General features: G+C 62.3%; 1 protein-coding gene across 6 annotated transcripts; it reads left to right on the top strand.

Moving 5' to 3' along the window:
* ZNF787 (zinc finger protein 787) lies at nt 1-23,002 on the top strand. Of its 6 annotated transcripts, none has more exons than XM_084962244.1 (5): nt 1-124; nt 12,290-12,378; nt 21,081-21,172; nt 21,318-21,381; nt 21,682-23,002. In XM_084962244.1, exons 2-5 carry the CDS (start codon nt 12,300-12,302, stop codon nt 22,749-22,751), a joined length of 1,305 nt encoding a protein of 434 aa, XP_084818370.1. In that variant the 5' UTR covers nt 1-124; nt 12,290-12,299; the 3' UTR covers nt 22,752-23,002. The 6 variants fall into 6 exon arrangements, with proteins under 6 accessions (XP_084818370.1, XP_020950771.1, XP_084818371.1 ...); XM_084962245.1 differs by lacking the exon at nt 1-124 and adding an exon at nt 479-659; XM_084962243.1 differs by lacking the exon at nt 1-124 and adding an exon at nt 479-4,435.
* Nucleotides 23,003-23,054: the final 52 nt, after the last annotated feature.

Below are 23,054 nucleotides of genomic sequence, written 5' to 3'. Positions count from 1 at the left end.
ACTTCCGGCCTGGGCGCCCGTCCCCCTGACCCCAGGGTCTGAGTCGCCGCTGCCGCCGCTGCCACCATCCGCAAGGGAGGAGAGAGGAGGAGGAGTGCGGCACGGCGGCCCCGGGACCGAGGAGGTGAGGGGAGGGCGCGAGGGCGGGGGGCGTGCGCCCGGGGCTGGGTGGGCGCGCGCCTCGGGGCGCCGGGCTGCCGCCGGGGGGGCGGGCGGGGAGGCGGGAGGCGAGCGCGACTGGGCGGGCGAGTGCGCGTGCGCGCCGCTGGGGGGGCGTGAGTGGGCGCGCGGCCGCTGACGCGGGGCGGGGCGGGGGCGCCGGGAGGGGCTTCGGGGAGCGCGCGGGCGCGGGAAGGGGGGTGCGCCTGGGGAGCGCGCCCGGGCCGGAGCGCGCGCTGCGCCAGGGGCTCGGGGGGCGGGGCCGCCGCGTCCCCCCAGCCTCCCCGGCCGGTCGTGGCCGGAAGTGGTGGCGACTCCCGGGGGAAGTTGAGGCCCCGGTGGGGGAGGGGGCCTCGCGGGCTCAGCCGGCCTGACCGGAAACGGCAGCCCCAGGACGGGCTTGTCTTGGCCCCCCGCTTGCCCCCACTCCTTCCCCTTTTCAAAGGAGTCTGGTCCCGTTGCCGCCCGGGGCGGGCTGCGTGCGGCCTTTGATCCGGCCGGTAATTACGGGCGTTCCGGCCGGTGGGAGGCTCATTCATTCGCCCCAGCGCGGGGGCGGCAGGAAGCGCGTGCGGCGGAGGGGAAGTGGCTGGGCCAAGGTCAGGCACCGCGTGTCCCGCGAGGCAGGGCGAGGAAGGTGGCCGGGCCCGATGGCCACCTCAGAGCCTCTTGGGCGTCGAACCGCGCTCCCGTACCCCCGCCCCAGTCTTGGCCACAAAGGGGGACGCCCCAGTTTGTAGAGATGAGTGCCTCTCGGGCCCACGGGGCCAGGCAAGCTGGGGATAGCGTGATCAGACGGAAAAGTGAGCCACGGCGAGTGTGGACAGAGGCTCTTCTAGTTCCGGCCCAGTGCTGGGCACCACGGACGAGGAGAAGAACAAGAGTCCGGAGGGGGCGGGCCCTGAGGCTCCTGGAGGCATCCGTGCCCCTCCCCTTTCCCGTGCCCATCCAGGTGGTCGAGGGAGCCAGGGAAGACACTCCTGCCAGCCAGTCCAGAGAGGCAGTCAGCGTTTTAGGAAGGGACTGAGTTGGTTTGTGTTTTCCATGTGGTTCTTGGTGCCGGGTCCTGCGTTGGGCTGTCCTGAGGATCCCACTGGGTGTTGGGTTGGGCCTCCCCCGAGGGAGGCAGTTGCTCTTGATCCGGGCTTATCTCCTCTGTAAGACTGTAAGCCTCTTGGGTTAAAGGCAGCTGGCGTTCACCTACCTGCCTCTGCTGCGGTCCTTCTGGTCCTGCCTCAGCCCCAGAGAACATTCAGATCAGCTTCCTCCTGTGTTAGCCGTCTTAGCCCTTTTCCTTCTGGAAGCCTTCCAGATCTAACCCCTGCCCAGAGCTGGAGAACAGGAAGGGTTTATCGTGGTGCTGGACCCAGGAGCGGCCTGCAGTGTGTTAGTTCAGAGCTCTGGGGTCAGACAGACCTGGGTTCCACTCCCAGCTCCACCATTTCATCCCCTTTGTGACTTCATAGGACTAGTAACTTCTCAGTTTCTGCTCAAATAGAGCAGGGTTGGTAATAATAGTATTGACCTTGGTAGGAACGGAGCCAGAGCAGATCTCAGGAAAGGGTGTTAAGTGTGCAGAAAGGCTTCTGGGCCTTCCTGGGCTCCGTCTCTTCCAGCCGCGTGACCTTGGACCTGCCACTTCCCCTTTCCCAGGCTCTTTTTCCTCCTCAGTCCCCCAAGGTGGAGCGCACAGCCGACCATCCCCTGGATAAGGCCAGTCCATCAAGGCCGCCGCACACGGCCGGGCCTGGCGAGGTGCTCTGCTGTGAGGTGGGAAAGTATCACTTGGCCCAGGTTTCCTGAAGCTCTGCTGGGCCGCGCTTCTTGTCCTGGAGCAGCCCAGAGAGATGTGCTCGGAAGGCCCCCAGGGGATGTTTGCCAGGACAGCCCTGGGAGCCTGGGGCCCGGAGGGTGTGCCTTCTGGCCAGGAAGGATGTCAGGGGAGTCTTGAAGGACAGAAGGGACTTGGCCAAGAGGACCCTGGGACTCAGGGGAGCGCTGGGCAGGCAGTTCATGGCCTCTAGCAACTGCCTGGCTGTCCCCTGCTGTTTGGTGGTCACTGATGGGCACCGGTGCTCAGACGTGGCTCCCAGCCCCCTAGACCCCACTGTTCGTCCTTTGGTGCTGCCTGAGGTCTCCTGCCTGCCTGCCAGGGCACGTGCCAGGCACTGCCCCTGGGAGTCAGCGGTGGCCCTGGCCTCCTGGTGGAGACACACTGCAGATCTGACCCTCTTGCTGAGCACTTGGCAGGCGTCTGGCCCTGTGCCTGGTACTCACTGTCCTAAGCCCTTGGATGCTCTGGCGTGGAGGTGGTCACCCCCGTCCTAGGGGGTGGGTCGGAGCCCGAGGCCCCACAGCAGCTCAGGAGCTCGGACCTGTGTGATTCCAGACCCCGGGCCTTTACCGTGGTGCTCTCACCTCTGTGGACTCATTTCTTTGGGCCTCGGGGAGACAGGCTGTTTTGAAGGTCTCTTAGGTGGGGGACTCTGGGCCCTGCCTCCAGTGGGGCATGCTGTTGCGAAGATTTATATATGTGGGGGGCTGGCTCAGGGAACTCTGAGGCCCAGCCTCTCATTTCAGGTGTCACTTTCCCAAGTGGCGGGGACATGGGTGGCGAGTGCTGAGATCCAGGTGTCGGGAGTCCTCCCTGACTCATGAGGCTGGTGTGGGAGTTGGGGTTGTCCCGCTCTGGTAGCCAGGGGTGGGGAGGGCCCGGGGCTGCTCCCCCCGGCCGGCTGCCTAGGCCCAGAGTCCTGAACCCGCCTTGGTGGGGTTTCCCCAGCTCTGTCTGCCTGGCCTTTGGGTGCACAGAACACTGGCTGCTCTCACGCCGAGTGGGGAGTCCTGTGTGGCTGGCCTCACGGAGATGCAGCAGACGTGGCCCCAGCCTCGAAGCTCAGAGTCGGGCAGGTCAGAAAGCCAAGGATCCTGGGGCTCTGTGGGCGCGGTCTGCTGGGAGCTCGACCCTGCCTGCCGGGTGGGGTGGGGTGTGGGGGAGTCTGGTGGGGTGTCGGGGAGGCCACAGGGGCGAGTGAGCCGGGGAGGTCCTGTGACAGTGGAAACAGAGGGAGCAGGTACCCGCGTCCTCCGTGGGAGGGAGGACATGCCTGGGAGTCTGCCCACCCATCTGGTCTTGGCACTTCTGCTTTGTGACGTTGGCTGAGCCACTGCACTTGTCTCAACGCGGCTTCAGGTCTTGGGCAGCGATTACTAGGCAGTACTAGGCGCCTGGCTCCTCACTGAGCTCGTTGCATTTACCTCATTGATTCTTGAGGTCGGGCCTTCAGAGATGAGGAGGCCTGGGTGAGCACCTGCCCAGGCTGTGTGGGGGGCGGGGGGGGGGGGTGGCAGAGGGACCGATTCTGACCTGGCAGCCAGCCCTCCCCGTCCAGGGGGGCTGGGGGATCGGGATTACGGACCTGCTACCCCCTGTGCCTAGTCTGTGATGTGTAGGCTGTGCTGGACTGTGAGTTGGTCTCATTTGCTGAGCTGAGGTGAGGTGAAAACCCGGGAGGGCTTCCTTGGGGAGGGAGGTGCCGTTTTCCTGGGCTTTGGCAGTGGGGCTGCAGGCAGCAGGTGAGCCAGGTGGAAGGCACCGCTGTGCAGATGCCAGGGCGGGAGAGTCTGTGCCCACCAGTAGGTGCAACTCTTTTTTTTTTTTTTTCCCTGTCCTGAAGAGTGTTTTTGTTTGTTTAAACAATTTTTAGTCACTCTGCAACATTCAAAAATGGTCACAAACGTTTCTGAATATCTAGAAGTGCTGGCTGGTGGCAGGTGGCCAGTGTGGGGCGGTGGCGGCAGGCCCACCTGCAGGTCCGGGTTCCAGGGGTTGTGGAAGTTCTCTCTTTGGATGGGGAGTCGCGACTGGGGCTGTGGGTGTCTGTCCTGAGCTCACTCTTTTTCCTGGTGAGCCTGGCCCCTGCTGGGCCCCTGGGGAGGGGGGACTTCAGAGGATGGGAAGCAGGGGTGGTTGGTGCCCAGCCTGAGAGCGTGGGGACCCCGAGGGGGCCATCGGGAAGATAGAGCAGTGAAATAGACTTTCCTTGAGGGGGGCCTAAGCAGAGAAGAGGGAGGGAGACAGAGGCAGGAGGGGCCTTGCTCAGCCCTGTCCCGGCAGCCTTGGGGATCCTGCAAGGGAAGAGCCGCCTACCCGGCTGACCCCAGGCAAGAAGAAAACACCTGCGCATCCAGTCCTTGGAAAGTTGTCCCAAGCAACCCCGCCGTACCCGCAAAGGAGGCACAGGATCCCGATGGCGTCGCAGAGACATCCCCCCAGGTCCGACGCGGGGAGGGCCCTGCAGGCCCAGCTGGGGGCCTGGGTGGCCCAGGGGAAGGAGGGTCCTGGAGTGAGGGGTGAGGAGGCCCAGAGGAAAGGGAAGTGGGGTAGGAGCTGGGTAGGGGGGCTGCTGAGGAGGGGAGGGGCCTGGGGGTCCGAGGCTGCCCCGTGGAGCCACCCGGCTTGTCTGCAGGGAGCTGGTGTACACAGGAAAGGACACAGACCCCTGGGAGGAAATGAGGCCCATCCCAGGTGGTGGATGCTGGGATGTGGGGCGCGGCTTGTCGGGCCAGGGAGGTGACATTGGAGCAGGCCCTGAAAGGTGAGAAGGCAGGTGGAGGACTGGGAGGGGCTGGAGGAGGAAGTGAGTTTGCCAGAGGCCAGAGGGGACTCGGGGTCTGGGGAGGAGTCTGGATTGTGGACTAAGCGCATTGGGCACCTGTGCCCGGTGGTTTAGGCAAGGGGTGATGCGAACGGAGCTGCCTTAAAAAAATAGCTTTGTTGAGGTATGACTCCTATCTTGTCCGACCTGCTCCCTCAAAGCCTGCCGTTCATCGGTGGCTCACGTGTTCTCGAGGACGTGCAGCTGTCACCACATTGATTCTGGGGCTTGCTCGTCATCCCCCAGAGGTGTGTACCCACCCCTGCATGGAGCTCTGGGCCCCACTGGTCTGTGTTCTGTCTCTGGGTTTGTCTGTCCTGGGCTCTTCGTGTGATTGGACTCCCACGGCACGTGACCTCCGTCTGCCTTCCATCCGCATGGTCGCTGCCTTCTTTGCAGGGCTGAGTAATACTCCAGCCGCGGGGGAGCACGTTTGCACGTCTGCACGTCTGCTCTTCAGGTGATGAGCTCCAGTTTTTGGCTGTTGTCGTTTATGTTTCTGTGAACCTGTGGGTATAAATTTTTGTGTGGATGTGTTTTCAGTTCCCTTGGGTACGGGGCCAGAAGCGGAGTTGCAGCTCATACGGTACTTCTAGCTTTAACCTTTGGAGGAGCTGCTCAGCTCTTTTCCACGGCAGCTGCCCCCTTTCGCCGTCTTGGCAGCCGTGTACCGGGGTTCTGATTCATCCACGTCCTCGCCAGCACTCGAGTCTGCCGTTTTTCTTGCCTCTGCCCTGACGGGTGTGCCATGGGGTCTCGCTGTGGTTTGGTGGCCATTCCCCTGATGGCCGATGATGCCGAGCATCTTGTCCTGTGCCTCTCAGCTCCTTGTGTGATGTCTGGTGAGACGTCTTTTCTGACCCTTTGCCTGTTTTGAGTTGGCTTGTTTGAACTGAGGAACTTGAAAGGAGTTGGCCTGTGGTGCGGGGAGCAGCCTTTGGAGGGTCCTGGGCCGGAGTGCAGGCCCCCAGAGGTGGGGGTTGGGAGGGGTGGGGAGGAGGGACAGGGCGGGGAGGAGGGGGAGAGGGAGGCCCAGGAGCTCCGGAAAGGGAGGGGCAGCACAGCGGTGCTAGTTGCTGTCCCTGGGGTCAGGGTGAGGCTGAGACGTAGCCCCTGGACTTGGTGCCCAGGGGTTGACGGGTGGTGGTTGGGGGATCAGGGGAGAGGTGACGGTCACAGCTCAGCTCTGACAGCGGAGGGAAAGCAGTCAGAGGCGAGAGGTGAGGGCGGCCAGGGAGAGGAGATGGGAGCGGGCCCTCGGGGGAGGGCCTGGGGGTCCGGGGTCGAGAGAGGAGGAGAAGGGGCCCACCGAGGGCCAGTGGGACAGCCAGCGGGACAAGGGGGCAGGTGTTTCCTGCAGCGAGAAACCAGGGAGCCAGGGCACAGAGCTGGTTGGGGGGGAGGAGGTGCGATTGGCAGCAGAAGAAAGAGCGGGGTAATTGGTGGGCAGGCTTCCAGAGGAGGTGGGTGGATCCAATAACAACAATAATAACAATAATTTGTCTCCCGGTTAATAGCAGCAGCCGCAGCGGGGGGCCGTCAGCTCGGGGCGCTAATTGGATTGCTCAAGGGCCTGGCCGGGGTGGGCCTTCATCTCTGCGTAGTGGGGGGCAGCAGGGTGAGGACAGGGCTGCGACAGGCCCCCTGGGGGCTGCGGGGGAGATGGGTGGGAGGCCGAGGGAGGAGGGAGGGCAGAACCGCTGCCCTCGGCCTCGGAGGGCCTCAGATTCCAGTCAGGCTGCTGCGGGCATTGCCCCTTCTCCAGAGGGCAGCTGGGTCCTGAGAGCTGGGGAGGGGGCTGCAGCTTCCCCCGCCCCCCTGAGATCCTGCGCTAGGGCCCTGAGTCCCCAGGACAGGACTGGAGGCCTCAGCAGCTGATGAGTGCTTGGGTGGGTGGGAGAGAGGGGGCCTGGGTGTGCCCGTGGCTCCTCACAGGGATCGCATGGGTCCCTCACGTGCGCTGCCCGATCCTCACGCGGTTCCAGCAGTACCAGCCGAGGCCAGAGAGGCTGAGCTGCGTGCAGGACCCCAGAGTGGAGCAGGGCCTGCACCAGGGCCTGGCCTGTGAGCCCGGAGCCATGGCAGCACCTTCAAGGTGCCAGCTGTGTTCTCACCGGGGCTGGTTTTAAATCTCCCTGGTAGGTGGTGGAAACTCCCTCTGCTCAGGCCCAACACCGAAATGCAGAGTGGACTGTCCCCAGCTGTCCCCAGGTCCCACGTGTGTGTCGTGCCAGGCAGCCCCTGACTGGCAGCTCTAGTGGGAGAGCCCCCTGACCCCTCAAAATTCAACTTGAGAAGACATGTCTTTCTAAAGCCTCCGTAAAGTTCTGCCTACTCGGGGTTTCCTGCCGTGTTTGGACCCCTGGCTGGGCCTCTGTGGCCCCTGCCCCAGCCCTGCGGCCTCTCATACCTCATCTCTTGCCAGGGCTGGCTCCGTAATTTTGGGGAGTGCAGTGCAAAATGAAGAGGTGAGCCTCTTGTGCCGCAAGCACGGAAAAAGCTTGTCCTTCTGAGGGCTTCTGAGGGCTCTTGACCCGTCCTGGTGTTTCCTGTCCAGCCCCCCTAGTGCGGGGACCCAGGAAGTGCAGACCAGCTCCTGCCCAGGCTTCGCCAGGCACCAAGGCTGCAGACCCTCAGCCGGCTCCCCCCTCCCAGCAGACTTCAGGCGCAGAATAGGGGCCCAGAGATGGAGTGAGCGATAACCTCAGGATGGCCTCCCCGTTGGCGGCCCTGCTGCGGCCCCGCAGGGCCCTTCCTCCCCCGGCTAGTCCCGCTCGGCCTCCCTCAGGCCCACTTCTCCGTTCCCACCTTCAGGCCTTTCCTGGGTGTCCCTGTGGCCCGGGGGGCTTTGCCAAGTCCTAGAGCCCCTGTGCATCCCGGGGCAGACTGTGTTACCCCTTGGAGAGTAAGCGTCCTAGGCCCCCCAAGCCAAGAGCAACCTCGAGGGCATGTGTTGGTTCCCAGCCATCAATGCCAACCTGAGCGTAGGCATGGCGGTACCTCTCTCTTGGAGGACAGTTTACAGGAGGGTCTCGGTGTGGCCTTCCCTCACCTTCTTCCCTCCCGGTCTTGCCGGTCCCACCGAGAGGCCTTTTCCCGCCGCCCCTGGGGGAGCTAGGATCTTCCTCTGCCCCCTGAGAGCTTCCAGCTGGATGAAGGTGGATTAGCGGGAGAAAAGCATGTGAATTGTATTTTCTCGAGCGTGGGGGGCCCTCCGCAGGAAAATCCCGGACCCAGCCGTGTGACCATGCTAGGGTGGCCCTGCGGGGGTACCGGGGGCCTGGGAGACGAAGGACGGGGCCTGTCACAGACCCCTGTGCTGATCCTTCCTCCTGGTGCAGGGAGGGCGCTTGGCCTCCCGCCTCCTGGGGAAGGGGGGTCAGAGAGCATTGAACTGTGATCTGTGTGCAGAGCAGCCTGGGCGGAGGTCCCGGACTGAGACCTGCCCTTCCCTCCCCTCTCCCCTCCCTTCCCCTCCGTGCTCTTCCCACCCTGGAAGCCCCCGTGTTGGTTCCCTCAATGCCTTCTTCTGGGCAGCGTGCTCCCGGTGCTCTGTAAGCACCTATGCGGGCGTGGAAGTCTGGCCGCCTGACCCTCCCTGTCCTCCATCCCCTCCCCCTAGAGCCTGCAGGTTCCCTGGGGGGAGGATGGGCAGGAGAGGGTGGGAGGAGGCCGGCTCAGGCCTTCTCCCTGCAGGAAGCTGGCCTGAGGTGGACATCGGCCTGGGAAGTCCCTGTTTGTTGGCTTGCAGGCGGATTGTTCCAGTGGAAGCACGTGATAACCGCCTGGCAAACGAGTTTCGACACCGAAGGCTCCAAGCAGCCTCCTTCCCGCCTCCTCGGCCCCCTCAGCCCTTGGTGACGCTTCCTTTTCATTCTCTTGGGTATTTCTGATGTTGGCAGGGTTGGAATCCGAAGGCCCAGAACAAGTTTTTAGGTCTGTTTCCGTTTTACCTGAGAGAGAGCGCACATACCGTAAGGTGCAGTGTCGTGTCTTGTGTAGTCGAGTGAACTTTAACACACTCACCACGTTGTGCCTCCGTTACCGGTCTGTGCTTCCAGGGCATCGTCATCAGCCCCACACGGCCCCGTGCCCACAAGCCGTCCCTCCCAGCCCGCTGCCGCCTGGCTGCCCCTTAGCTCTGCCTGGGTGCGTCCTGGCGGTGGAGCCGCTCTGAGTGGCCTCGGGGCCGGCGGTTGTCCCCTGCTATGCCCGGCACGGCTGGGATGTCCCCCTTGTCTCGCCTGTCCGCTCGTGTCTCCTGGGCGAATGCCTGGAAGTGGGATCCTGGTGTCACGTGGTAGCCTGGCTCTCAGGCGGGACCAGCCAGGCTCTCGTGCAGCCGCCGCCCTGGTCTGCACGCCCGTCCCGCACGCGCGTGGTTTTCATGCTCACCTGTAATCCGAGGGCCCGCCCAGGGCTGCACCCTCGAGCGCCACTGGCTTCCCCATTGTGCTGCACAGTCCTTGTGATCATCAGGAAAACACCCAGCTTTTAGTCTCGTCCCCTTCTCACCCACAGCAGCACCTGCGGGTGGAGAAGAGTTGGGACGTTGACGCGAAGGAAAAGAAAACGTCACGATGGCGCTTCCTGGCGTCCTTGTGGCTCAGCAGTAACGAGCCCAACTCGTGTCCACGAGGACGCACGTTCGATCCCTGGCCTCACTGAGTGGGTTAAGGATCCAGCACTGCCATGAGCCGTGGTGTACGTCGCAGATGCGACTTGGATCTGGCGTTGCTGTGGCTGTGGTGTAGGCCGGCAGTGGCAGCTCCGATTGGACCCCTAGCCTGGGATCCTCCATATGCCACAGGTGCGGCCCTAAAAATCGGGGAAAAAAAAAAAGATGTCTCTTTCTGTTATTGGTGGGGGCGCCACTGTTTCTGTGGCCGTGACAGCGCCTGGACCCGCTGCCACGTGGGCTGTGATTCACTTCTCACACTTTCTCCCACCGCGGCTGGCGAGTGCTTTCCGGTTCTTCCCCTGCTCTAGCTGAATCTTGCTGTGCTGCACTTTTTTTCCCCTGTATGAAGCATTTTCCGAGGTTTGGGTTTTCCCCGCAGATTAGCTTCTGAAGTGGGCTTCCCTGGGTAGGGGCGGTGGGCTTGGCAGCGGCATCACCCAGACCTCCATGTCACCTAGCTCCGGGCCCCTGGGGTAGGGGCTCGGTGGGTCCGAGGGCCAGCCTGTCCTTCCTGTGTGGCTCTTACTGCTTCCTGCAGTTGTCTGAGAGGGTGGAGCGGTCAGAGTCGGGGGGCGAGTCTCAGAGTTTGGGTCACTGCCTTCTGTCCCTCGAGCGGCTGTTCTGTTCAGGCCTGTCTGTCCGGGCACCACCCACCACCACCTCTTCACAGCACCTGGCTGCACCCGATGCTGCTGCGGGGCACCCACGGGTCTCAGCAGAGTGTCAGTGTTGTGGGTCGGCAGAGGAGGCTGGGCAGCGCCCTCCCACGTCCTGAGGACTGAGCTGCCAGGTTCCTGAGCTGGCACTGCTAGTGCTGTTCCTGCAAGGGACCCCAGGATCTGGCCCCTCTGGGACCGTGCGTCCCAGTTTCCACACCTGTAGAACAGGTGTTGTAACGGTGCCTGCCTGGAGGAGAGCCTGCATGTCCGCACGTCGGCTGGTTCCCCAGCCCCTGCCTGGCCCTCAGGGCCCTGCCTCTCAGCCCTCCCTCTCCCTCCGCTCCTCACTCAGGCCTGCTCCCACGGCCTGTCCTCCTGGGAGATGCCCCTCAGACCCCCCAGGGGAGCTGTCCTCTTCCATGTGTGTCTTGGCACTTTCCTTGTCAGAAGTCACCTGTCTTTCCTGTGTTTGTCTGCTGTCTGCCTCCTGGGCTGGCAGGGACCGTCCCGCAGGCAGGGGCTGGTGCCCTCCTGTGGGGGGCGGGGAGAGCAGGACTGGATTGAGCCCCCAGCCAGCCTGTGGCACGTACCTTCTCATCTGGCTCAGACACGGCCTGGGCCTTGGCTAGGTGTCTCTGCAGGTGGGTCCTGTCACCTGCCAGGGCAGTGACGCTGCTCCCGTTGGTTGTAGAGGGGGCGGCGGAGGCTGGCGGGAGGTCTGGTCATGAGAACCGGCCCAGGGAAGCCTCCGGGTGCTCTCCTCCCGGCTCCCAGGACCCCCCCTGTCTGCTCCCCACTCAATGTGCTCACTTCTGTACGTGCCCCCAGGGCCCTGAGCCTTGGACCAGAGCCTGTCCACCCCCTGCCAGCCTCACCTCTGCCCACTTGCCCTTCCCAGGAGCTGCTGGTTCAGGCCCCCCACCTTCCCACCCCCTTGCTCAGTGTCCCCTTTCTTGTTGTCCTGTCCCTGCTGGGGTCCGGGGGGTACGGGCCTCAGAGGCGGCCGGTCTCGTCCTGGCTTGTCTTGCCCTTGGATTTTGCCTCATGAGGGTCTTGTCGTGGTTCCGCCAGCGTCAGGATGGCAGGGCGGGTGGGAGCGCGGGCTCTGCGTCCCTTCCCTGCTCCTCGGGGCCGCCCTCTCTCTCTGCCCTGACGGCGGGTGGCAGTCCCACAGAGCCTGGGTGCAGGGTCGCGCGGGGCCGCCTCCGGCAGGGGCCTCGGTCCATCTTCCCCGCCGGCCTCTCTAGTGACTGTGCGCTTCCCGGCCTTCAGGACGGGGCGAGTGAGAGCGCTGAGGGCCAGGCTGGCGTGTCAGGCTCTCACCGGGTGGTTCTGGGCAGACGGCCTGCCTTTGTGTCCCCACATGGTGCCCGGAGGCCTCTGAGTGGGCACGGCCGCTAGTGTTCAGTCCTCAACTGTGCAGGCAGGTCTGCACCCCCGCCGGCGCAGTGGGCTCTCGTCAGTGCCAGGACAGCGGGGATTCAGGGGAAATGGCCAGGCTTGTGCCTGGGCCGTGTGGTGCTTGGGCCTGGTGGCCCTGTTCCCAGCGGCCAGTCCCCCATGTGGAAAGGGGGATGCAAGAACCGTGGGCTGAGAGGTCCCCTGAGCTGCGTGCATTCAGACAGACGGGCCTTGGCTCGGACCTGAACACCAGAAGAGCCACCAGGGCCCCCTTCAGGTCCCAGTCAGTTGTCGGGAAACCGGCCTGCTTGCGACGTCACACCGAGGATAGGGCCCGGAGGGAGGCGAGCCCTCGGTGCGCCTAGCCCCAGGTTGTGGCGAAAGCAGAGCCCCCGGGGCTGAGTGCCTGCCCAGGCTCTCCACCTCTTGCAGAGTCCAGGACGCAGGGCAGAGCTGGGATGCGAGCCCCGGCTGGGTGGCCGCAGTCTGTGCGGTCCTCCTTGCCCAGGTTGTGTGTGGCCTTGGGTTGGCCCCTGGTGCAGTGGGGAGAAGAGATCTCTCCCTCGTCCCCCAGGCACCCAGCTCCATGCCTCCTGCCTCCTGGGCCCGAGCCGGGCACTCTGAGCTCTCGGGCTGATCGGAGGCCACAGAGCACCCCCCACCCCCACCCCGGCCCACCATCCAGCCAGTGTCCTGTAAACTCTGTCCTCTGTCTCATCCCCTTCTAACAGGGACCCGGACATGGAGCTGCGGGAAGAGGCCTGGTCTCCGGGGCCACTGGACTCTGAGGACCAGCAGATGGCCAGTCACGAGAACCCAGGTGAGGTGGCCTTGGGTGGTTCCTCCCTGCCGACCCCGGGCCTGCTCCTGGGCCCCGGCTTCCTTGGTCCCCTTCCCCTCCGTGGCCCCGGGACCCCCATCCTCCTGGGCTCAGCCAGGCCGCCTCCTGCGCTGTGGTGCCTCCGGGTCCCTCCCCGTGTCCCTGGAGCCTGGGGGCTGCGTCCTCCCCACCCTCATGGACTGGCCTCTGCCCCCCAGTGTCCTGGATGCACTGCCCAGTGTCTCCCAGGCAGGAGACACTAGATCAGGGTGGCAGACCCACATGCCAGGGGGACCAGGACGTAAGGGCTAGGGACAGCCTGTGGTATATGGGGAGTGGCAGCAGCGCAGAGGAGGGCTGGGGCCGATTGTGGGGGGAGAACTGCCTTCTATGGGACTTTATCTCTCTGGGGTTTTATCTTTCACCTTTTAAGTATTGACAGCATGTGTTATTTAATAAAGCGTTGTTTGGGCTGAACGAGACTCAGCCCTGAGCCCTTAGGGACTAGGCATTGTTTGCCGAGCCCCCCCAACCCCTGAGTCCCCGCTGACCCCTGCCCTCTCTTGAAGCTGTGTCCCCGTCTCCAGGGGCTTTCACGCAGGGCGCCTGAGAAATAAAGTGTGGACTTTCTTACGCTGCTGTCGATGCGTCTTCCTGTGGGCATCATGTCTTTGTGCGTCCTGGCACGGGCTCAGCCAACCTTTCTAGCCATCCAGGGCCAGAGGGGAAGCGTTTGCGGCTGGGCAGGCCTTGTGCCCTCGCAGCTGGAGAGCGGCCACAGGCAGCATGGAAACGAGTGGGTGCAGCCGTGTGCCGATAGAATTTTATTTATGGAAAGGCCCTGGGTTTGCAGCCCTGGTGCCAGCGTCCCAAGCCGTCCGTCCAAGAAGGGTCATGGGGGGTAGGTTTTAAAAGCCCTCGTCCCTTCTGTGACCCACGTTCAGGGTCCGCAGAGTGAGGGTGAAGGGTGGTTGCAGAGGAGGAAGCAGACTTCAGGGCTGATGCTTTGCGGAGGGCGCAGGGCCCGAGGGGCGCAGGCCCTCCTCTCTGCAGCGGGGGCTCCCGTGGCCCCCCTTCCCCACGTCAGCCCACCCCCACCCCCTGGCCTGCCCCGGCCTCCGGCCCCTGGCTTTCAGCTTTCTCAGGCCAGTTTGAGGGGGCTTCCCTTGGGGCATTTCAAAGGTCAGTGATGCAGGGATGGCCCTTCCCGCTGCCCGGCCTTGGCAGTGGGCAGCACTTTGTCGTCTTTCCTGCCTGTGCCCCATTTTTTTCCCTGGAGTATTAAAAAAAATCCCAGACACGATATCATTTCTGCCATAAATTCTCCAACAGTTGCAAAACGCTCATCTCGCCTGACAGGACATGGCTCCTTGGTGCCCTCTCCTGCCCAGCGGGTCCCGGCTCCTCTCTCTGCCTTTGAGTGAGGTGGTTTCAATTTTTATGAGCCATCCATCAATTCAGTCTTCTTAGGAAGCCTCGAAAAAGCACAAGTGGGTTCTCATGTCGCCTTTGTCCAGCCCGCTGTCCCCCCCGCTCCTCGCCCACCAGAACCTGTTGGGACTCTGTTCCAGCCCTTCCCTGCCCTGGTGCCCCCTACATTGTGAGACACCCTTTCTCTTAGCCCATGAGCTATGTGGCCTGGATGCTTCTGTTGTCCTGGGCCTGCCCTTTTGGGTCCCGCCCATATGGGGAGCTGCCTGTGATGGGACGGTGCCCGGCCCCTGCCCTGAGACCTGCCGGCCGCTGTGGGGGCAGTGGGCTTGTTCTGGCTGCAGCTCCCGTGCGCTGTTTCCCTCTGGCTTGTCGGGGAGGACGAGGGGCTGGGGGGGCAGGGCTGTGAGCACTTCTGTGTGCCCCCAGCTCGCTGCCAGCCATCCTGGGCGGGGCCTCGTGGAGTTCTCACACCCTGCAAGGCCAGGGTGTTGGTCAAAGGGTGCTGTGCGGTGAGGCAGGCAGGAGCCAGTGCAGGGGGCCCGGGGGCCCAGACTGCCTGCAGGCCTCAGCCAGAGTCTGTGTGGCGCTGCCTCCTGGGAGGATTGACCCCGACCCTCTGCTTGGAGGCGCCTTCTTTTCAGGGTTCCCAGGGTGAGCAGGCAGGGGTGCAGGTGGGAGAGCCGTCCGGGCACGGCTTGGGGCCTCAGCTACACAGTGTTCAGAATGAGGGGCGGTCCAGAAAGCGAATGAAAAACTTAAAAAAGACATCCCGATCCTGAGGTGAGAAGGTCTTCAGCTTGGCTGACCCACGAGGCGCAGGGTTCGAGCCTCCCGCCGCTGAGCCCGCCTCGCACATCTTGAGAGTAGCCCCGCAGGGTGGATTCACCTGAAGTGCCCCATCTGAGCTGGGATGACAGCGGCCTGGTATCTCCGCTGACCTCCCCCTGCTGCCCCCTAAAAACAGCCATTGCATACGGCAAAATCCACATCCCCTGGCCGCACAGATAGCACCCCTTAGGTGGGAGACGCCAAAATTCTGCTGGGTGGGGACACCAGCAGCCCAGCCACTGTGGTGTTGGCACGGGCAGGAGGGGGGACGCACAGATGGCCCTCGGGTGTTCGCCGGAGGACCTGGGGGTGGTCACACTGAGCCAGCAGCTGGATTCGGAGGTGTTCTGTGCAGAGCGGGAGCGGGTGCCACAGCTGCCAGGAGCCCATGGCTTCCTGCCACCACTTAGGTACAGCGCCCTGCGGGCGGGACCCATGAAGAGCAGAGCCTGCCGGGAGGGGATTCAAAATGAGTGGGATCCTTGTTCTTGACCAACGGGGGGCACAGAAAAAGGCCACATAAAAATGCAGGCGGCTGCAGAGCCGGGAACCCTGGGAGAGCAAGTCACACACTAGGAAGAGGGAGCTCTGAGAAGCCAGAAACCGCCCAGAGCTTAGCCTCTTAGAAGTTCAGGGAAACTTCCATACAGAAATGATCACGTGTTCCCATTGTGGCTCTGAGGGTTAAGAATCTGACAGTGGGAGTTCCCGTCGTGGTGCAGCAGAAACAAATCCGACTAGGAACCATGAGGTTGCAGGCTCGATCCCTGGCCTCGCTCTGTGGGTTAAGGATCTGGTGTTGCCGTGAGCTGTGGTGTAGGCCGCAGATGCGGCTCGGGTCTGACGTTGCTGTGGTTGTGCTGTAGGCTGGTAGCTGCAGCTCTGATGTGACCCCTAGCCTGGGAACCTCCATGTGCCGCAGGTTTGGCCTTAAAAAAGGAAGAACAAAATCCCCCAATGATTGAAACAGAAAAATACGGAATTCTGTCCTTCTTCCCCCCCACCCCCGCCCCACAAAACTATTAGGATAAAAAGAAAAGGGGCATGGTAGGGTCTTCACAGGCAGGGAGGATGGTCAGAGATGCCCCCCAGACAGGTCAGGCTTGTTCAGAGTGACCTGGGCGCGACAGCTCAGACCAGGGGGCAGGACTCAACAGAGAATTAGAAGTACAGACAAATTCATTTCAAAATGAAGTAGAAGGAGCTGAGGGCTGAATAAAAATAACACGTTAGGAGTTCCCGTTGTGGCTCAGCGATTAGTGAACCCGACTGCTATCCGTGGGAACATGGGTTTGATTCCTGGCCTCGCTCAGCGATTAGTGAACCCGACTGCTATCCGTGGGAACATGGGTTTGATTCCTGGCCTCGCTCAGTGGGTTAAGGATCTGGCATTGCCGTGAGCTGGGGTGTAGGTTGCAGACGCGGCTCGGATCCCGCGTTGCTGAGGCTGTGGTGTAGACCGGCATCTTCAGCTCTGATTCAACCCCTAGCCTGGGAACCCAACCCTCCCAAAACAAAAGCCCCCAAACCCCCACATTATTCCTTAAGAAAAAACAGAAGTTAAAAGGAGGAACATTTAAAAAAAACAAAAAAACAAATACAGATTAAGGCAGAGTTAAAAAAAAAAAGTGCTGAAGTAAAGAAAACCCCTTGAGGAAGAAATCCAAAATAAAGAAGAGAATAAATGGTAGAAACTGCAGGTTGAGAAAACGTTCCTGGAATGTAAAAGTCGGTTATTGGAGGGGCAAATCCCAAATCCGCAAGCATCACTTCGGAGGGACAAGACATATTCCGATCAAGTCACTGGGCTTTAAAGGAGGAAGGAAATCCTTCAGGGCATCTCAGCACAAAGCAGGGAAGGCAAAGTAGGTGGGATCGCCGGCAGAAAATGCAGTCATGTTGATTCTCCCGGGAGGAGGTGAGCCCAGGAGCTCAGGCAGGAAGACTGACCCCCACGTGCGAAGGGTACAGATGAACTTGTTCGCCAGCAGGACCTGGGCAAATAGCCTTCCCGTGGGCCCTCCCCCGAGTATGGGGGCAAGGGCGCCTCGGGCAGCCACGATGGCAAGACACGGATGGTGAGGAGCGGGATCAGGCCTCCTGGGGTCTGGTTGTGACATCAGTGAGGGGAACGGGGTGGCACGAGCAGAGCTAAGTGCACCTGCTTTCTGAGCAGTCGGACTTGGCAGTGGTGGCGTTAGAATGGTTGTGTGGGAGCTCCATGATGTGGGGGTCAGTGGATGAGAAAGCACCCCCTCCTGAGAAGGGAGATTCCACTGTCACAGAAGAGACTGAATGATAACCGGCTGGGCGGGATTCATAGGGGGAGTATCAGAGCTCATAGGAATTTAATTAAAACAAAACAAAAAAATGAGTTCCCGTTGTGATGCAGTGGTTAACGAATCCGCCTAGGCATGAGGTTGTGGGTTTGATCCCTGGCCTCGATCAGTGGGTTAGGGATCTGCCGTTGCCATGAACTGCAGTGTAGGTCACAGATGTGGCTCAGATCCCGCATTGCTGTGGCTGTGGTGTAGGCCGGCAGCTACAGCTCTGATTAGACCCCTAGGCTGGGAACCTCCATATGCCTCGGGTGCGGCCCTAAAAAGACCAAAAAAAAAAAAAAAAAAAAAATCCAAAAACCAGAGCAATGACCTTTTCCACGTTTTGGTTTTGAAATTGTTTCTCACCAAAAGAAATGAGAGCCCCTTGGAGAAACGGCCGCCGGCAGGTCTGGGGCTGGGAGTGTGGATGAGTCTGGGCACCTCATTAGGCTGGACTGGGGAGAAGCTGTCGGAGGCCACCTGGGTCCCAGCCAGAGCCCGCGGGGCCCACTGGGGGCTTTGCACCTGCAGGCAGGAGGATGATGGCAGTGGATGGTACCCACCAGATCCGTTTAAAGCCATGAACTCATTGTGGCGTTAAGAAGGAAAGCCTGCTCGGATACCTTGAAGGATGATGGGGCACCAGTCCATAACCTTGAAAACTGGGCAGATGAGGGGAAGCGAGGTTTATCCTGCCGTGCCCACAGGAGCGTCACCCCTGGGTAAACCAGCCAGTGATGAGGGAGAGTCTCTAAGAGCTATTCCAGCTGCTCCACGCAGAAGAAACCACAGAACAGCCCCGTTTTGCACCACGCAATGAATCAGTAGATGCAAGGGTCAGTGGCTTGGCTGTTGACATCACCAAAAGAGAAACAGGAGTTTCTTGGTGCAGTTAAGGAGCCATGCTGTGCCTTGGATCTCGCTTGTGTCAAAACAAACAAACAAACAACAACAACAAAAAAAAAACAGAGAGAGAGAGAAGCACTAGGTCAGCAGGTATGCTCAGTAAGGAACAGAATGACTGCAGGGGCTGGCTGGCTGCTGACAGTCAGGTGCAGTCAGCAAGAGTCCCTCTGGCTCAGTTCTTCCAAAGGAAAATTGTAAGGAAGAGCAAGAGACTGGGGTACCTGTGTATTAAAAGAGCAAAGTAGGAGTTCCCATCATGGCTCAGCGGAAACGGATCTGACGAGCGTCCATGAGGACGCAGGTTCGATCCCTGGCCTTGCTCGGTGGGCTGAGGATCCAGCATTGCCGTGAGCTTCGGTGTAGGGTGCAGATGCGGCTCAGATCTGGCGTTGCTGTGGCTGTGATGCAGGCCAGCGGCTGCAGCTCCAGTTGGTCCCCTAGCCTGGGAACCTCCATATACCTCAGGTGTGGCCCTAAAAGGACAAAAAACAAACCAAGTAGTGGACCAAACTGCGTAGTATCTGGGGATGCCTACTTGGGATGACAGATTCTGGAGGAGACGCAGGGGATGGTGAGGGCCCAGGTCAGGCTGAGGGTTGGTGGGTGAGCTTTGGACCGGGCTCGGAGGGGCTCCCAGTGGGTGGCCAAGACCTGTGTCTAGCCCTGCATCTGTCTTACTGTCTTGCGGTCAGCTCTGCATGTGTGCGGGCCCTCTGAATGTCCTGTGTTTTACCATAACAAGGAAAAAAGTTAACATCCAATAAAGCCACAAGTCCCACCCTTCCCCAGAAGGTCCACCAAGGGGATCTGCCATAGGGCGGGCGGGAAGCTGCATGGGTGGCAGAATCCGCCTAGGGCCCAGAGCTGGGAGCCAGCGCCTGCAGGGCCTGAGCTGAGCCCTTTGGTGAAGGACAGTGGGATTTCAGCACCTGCTGCCTGGGACACCCCTTCTCCTCCCTCGAGGGTGCCGTTGCAGCCATCAAATAACTTTGGTTATTTTTATTGACTGAACCCTTTGTGTTGGTCACTGTGGTCTTTTTTTCCGGGAATTCTTGAATCCTTTTAAAGATGACGCTGTGAGCCAGCAACATTGCCCCGTGAGAAATGCGAGCCCGAGGGAAGCAGCTGACTACCTGACCTGGGGTGTGGCGGGGAGCGGGGTTCTGCAGACCCAGAGAGCCGCCTGGTACACCAGGTGTACTGGAGGAGGAACCAGGACCCCGCAGGTAGAGGATCTGCCCCCCAGAGTGACCGGACCTTCCAGCCAACAGTTTAACCCTTGCTGGAATAGTCCACGTGTAGACGGAACACCGCAGTCACTTAGCCTAAGGCTGCAGTGGAAGCCCGCGCCCTCTGCACCCTCCTCAGCCCTGCTTGCTGCCGTGCCTCTACCCGCGGGCGCCTCGGGCTGCCTCTCCCGGTTCTGGCCAGGCGCCCTGCCTCTCGCCCCTGCTTTGCCAGTTGTACATCTAGTGCAGTCACCAGCGGCTCCAGGAGGTTGGCCCCCTGCCCCCTTCCAGCGCACCTGATGTAGTCACAGGCGTTTGACAGGTTCGGGTGCGATGTGTTCAGTCCTGTGGTCCTAATTGTGAATTTTCCTCACGGCTGACTCACACGGTGTATTGTTAAACTTCCCCTCTTGACAGCTTTTACAACAAAAGGTTTATTTTAATCAAAGGAGTGCAGAGTACTTAGAATGAGTCAAGAGGGAGGGCTCATTTCCCAAGAAGAGCAAGCCTCCTGCCCGCCCCACCCTGCTGCCCGGACGCCCTGCTCAGATGGCCTTCCAGTTCCAGTTTTTTTTTTGTCTTTTTAGCTATTTCTTGGGCCACTCCCGCGGCATATGGAGGTTCCTAGGCTAGGGGTCGAATCGGAGCTGTAGCCGCTGGCCTATGCCAGAGCCACAGCAATGCGGGATCCGAGCCGCGTCTGCGAACTACACCACAGCTCACGGCAACGCCGGATCGTTAACCCACTGAGCAAGGGCAGGGATCGAACCCGCAGCCTCATGGTTCCTAGTCGGATTCGTTAACCACTGCACCACGACGGGAACTCCCAGTTCGTTTTTTATTCTCGACTCTCTCCACCTAGTGCCCTAGGAGTCCATGTCTTGATTTGTGCTGACACATCTCTTGAGAAGTGGCCCCCACCCCTACCTGAATTTTTTTTTTTCCTCCGCTCTGTACCTGTCCCGATACAGGCCCTGTTCCGGAACTCCTCGCGGTGGTGTAGCGGTTCTCAAAGTTTCGGTGCTGAGAACCCCCGGGGCGGGGGACGCGTCGGTGGCGGTGCCTAGGGCTGGGGACATTGTCATTCAGCGATGCAGGAGCTCAGGCTGGCCGCCTGGGGACCCAGACTAAAGACCCGAGTTCCGGGGAGCCTGCGTTGCGGGACTGAGCTGCAGTGATGCTTCTCGAGTGCATAGGGCCTGGCTCAGCACATCGCAGCCCTTGCGTATGTGCGTGCCAGCGTTATCTCAGGGCCATGTTCGAACACTTTGTTCCCGGCCTGGTGCTGGGACACAGGGATCCGACCGCTGTCCTTGTGGGCTTGCAGGCTGGTGAGAGGGAGTGGCAAAACCGAGTTGAAATCCTGATTCACCTTTGAAAGAAACCTGAGGGGAGCTCCTGGGGGCGGGGCCGGAGAAGAAGGGCGGGGCCGTGCTGGCGGCCTGGGGTGGGACCTGAGGCTGGTGGGCGGGGTTGTGCCCCAGAGGTGGGGCGCGGAGGCCGGTGGGTGGGACCTGCCCCAGGGGGCGGGGCCGGAGCCCAGGCGCGCGCCCAGGCCTAGGGCCCTGCCCTGACCCCATTGTGTAGTTCCTGCCCAGTCTCATAGAGCTGGGCAAGCTGGGGAGGAGGCAGGCCCTCATTTCGCCTGGGAGACTGCTCAGGCCAGGCACAGTGCAAATGTATTGGAGGGTTTTTTTGGTTGGGCAGAGGGCCGGCGTTGTCCCCGGTGGTGTCCTCTGTTTGCAGAAGCCAGGACCAAAGCCCCACGTTCCTTTACTGTCCGCACTGGGCATACAGGACCCACAAAACCAGGGACCAGGGTGAGGATGTCTGTAATAGGGGCTGCGGTATTTGGGGACTGCGCTCCCAGTTAATGGGTGTGTGTGTGTGTGTGTGTGTGTGTGTGTGTGTGTGTGTGTGTGTAGACTTCGGTGACCCCTTTAACCAGTCCTGTTCCCCCTTCCTCTTCTCTCTTCACCTGCAGCCAGGATCGGCTTCCGAGAGCCCAAATGTGACACCATCAGTTACAGGCTTGTACACCTACAAGGTGCTGCAACCTGTTGTCCCTGGGCCAAGGTGCACACCGCCCCGCCGCGCTGTCCCTGCCCCCAGCCTGGCGCTTTGGGCTTCAAGAAGCATTCCTTGCTAAGAGCCTTCCCTGGACCTCCATCCCTCACCCTCCTTCATGGCGATTCCTTTAACACATTTTTGGAATCCCCAGGACGACCCGCGCATCGCTCTAGATGTGGGGGAAACAGCCATGAAGGAGGGAGAAGACCTAAGGGGTGGGTAGTTAATGCTTCGTAAAATGCCAGGGCGGGGTCGATGCTCGGAGGGAAACAGGAGGGGAAAAGGCACTAATGGGCCCTCTATTGAGGGCCAGCTCTGGGCAGAGCTCTGCGTGGCGCGGCCCGCCCGCCCTGCGAGGTCAGTGCTGCCACCGTCCGGTTAACAGGGCAGCCTGAGAGGGTGCGCGGAGGAGAGCGGGTTCCGGGGGCCATGCACCGTAGCAGCTGGAAGAGCCCCCAGGCCGCGCTCGCACGTGGCGCCTCTGACTCGCCTCCTCTCCCGCTCTTGCCTTCCAGTGGACATCCTCATCATGGATGACGACGACGTCCCCAGCTGGCCCCCGACCAAGCTGTCCCCGCCCCAGTCGGCGCCCCCGGCCGGCCCCCCGCCCCGGCCCCGGCCGCCCGCCCCCTACATCTGCAACGAGTGCGGCAAGAGCTTCAGCCACTGGTCCAAGCTGACGCGGCACCAGCGCACGCACACGGGCGAGCGGCCCAACGCCTGCAGCGACTGCGGCAAGACCTTCTCGCAGAGCTCTCACCTGGTGCAGCACCGGCGCATCCACACGGGCGAGAAGCCCTACGCCTGCTCCGAGTGCGGCAAGCGTTTCAGCTGGAGCTCCAACCTCATGCAGCACCAGCGCATCCACACGGGCGAGAAGCCTTACGCCTGCCCCGACTGCGGCCGCAGCTTCACGCAGAGCAAAAGCCTAGCCAAGCACCGGCGCTCGCACAGCGGCCTCAAGCCCTTCGTGTGCCCGCGCTGCGGCCGCGGCTTCAGCCAGCCCAAGAGCCTGGCGCGCCACCTGCGGCTGCACCCGGAGCTGTCGGGGCCCGGCGTGGCGGCCAAGGTGCTGGCGGCCAGCGTGCGCCGGGCCAAGGCCCCGGAGGAGGCGGCGGCGGCGGACGGCGAGATCGCCATTCCGGTGGGCGACGGCGAGGGCATCATCGTGGTGGGCGCGCCGGGCGAGGGGGCCGCGGCGGCCGCAGCCATGGCGGGCACGGGGGCCAAGGCGCCGGGACCCCGCTCGCGGCGCGCCCCGGCCCCCAAGCCGTACGTGTGCGTGGAGTGCGGGAAGGGCTTCGGGCACGGGGCCGGGCTCCTGGCCCACCAGCGCGCCCAGCACGGGGACGGGCTCGGGGCGGCGGGGGCCGAGGAGCCCGCGCACATCTGCGTGGAGTGCGGCGAGGGCTTCGTGCAGGGCGCGGCGCTGCGGAGACACAAGAAGGTCCACGCCGTGGGCGCGCCCTCGGTCTGCAGCCGCTGCGGACAGAGCTACTACCGGGCGGGCGGGGAGGACAAGGAGGACGACGACGAGGCGGCCGGCGGGCGGTGCAGCGAGTGCCGCGGCGGGGAGGGCCGGTAGGGGCGGGGGCCCGGGGGGGCAGGGCCCCTCGGGCGTGGCGGGGACGATGGCGCAGGACCCAGAGACCCGGGGAGAAGCGGACAGAGGGCAGCCGCGGACCGGCGGCGCGCCCGTCTCCCCTCCCGCGGCCCTTGCGTTCTCAGAGGTGCAGCAGGCCTGGGGCGGGGCGCCGAGGACACCCCCTCGCCGCCCGGCCCCTCCCCGCGCCCGGCCCTCCGGCCTGGCCTGCCGTTCGTAGGTTCTCGGCCGAACCCGAATTAGGACGCTGTGTGAGAACTAGAGAGACCAAGAGGCGACAAAACC

The sequence above is a fragment of the Sus scrofa genome, chromosome 6 (assembly GCF_054392235.1).
Source record: "Sus scrofa isolate SSC_HxYL_T2T_F1_AM1 chromosome 6, Sscrofa_HxYL_maternal_Yorkshire_Landrace_v2.0, whole genome shotgun sequence".
Lineage (NCBI taxonomy): Eukaryota > Metazoa > Chordata > Mammalia > Artiodactyla > Suidae > Sus > Sus scrofa.
This window is presented reverse-complemented; position numbering and strand designations above follow the sequence as displayed.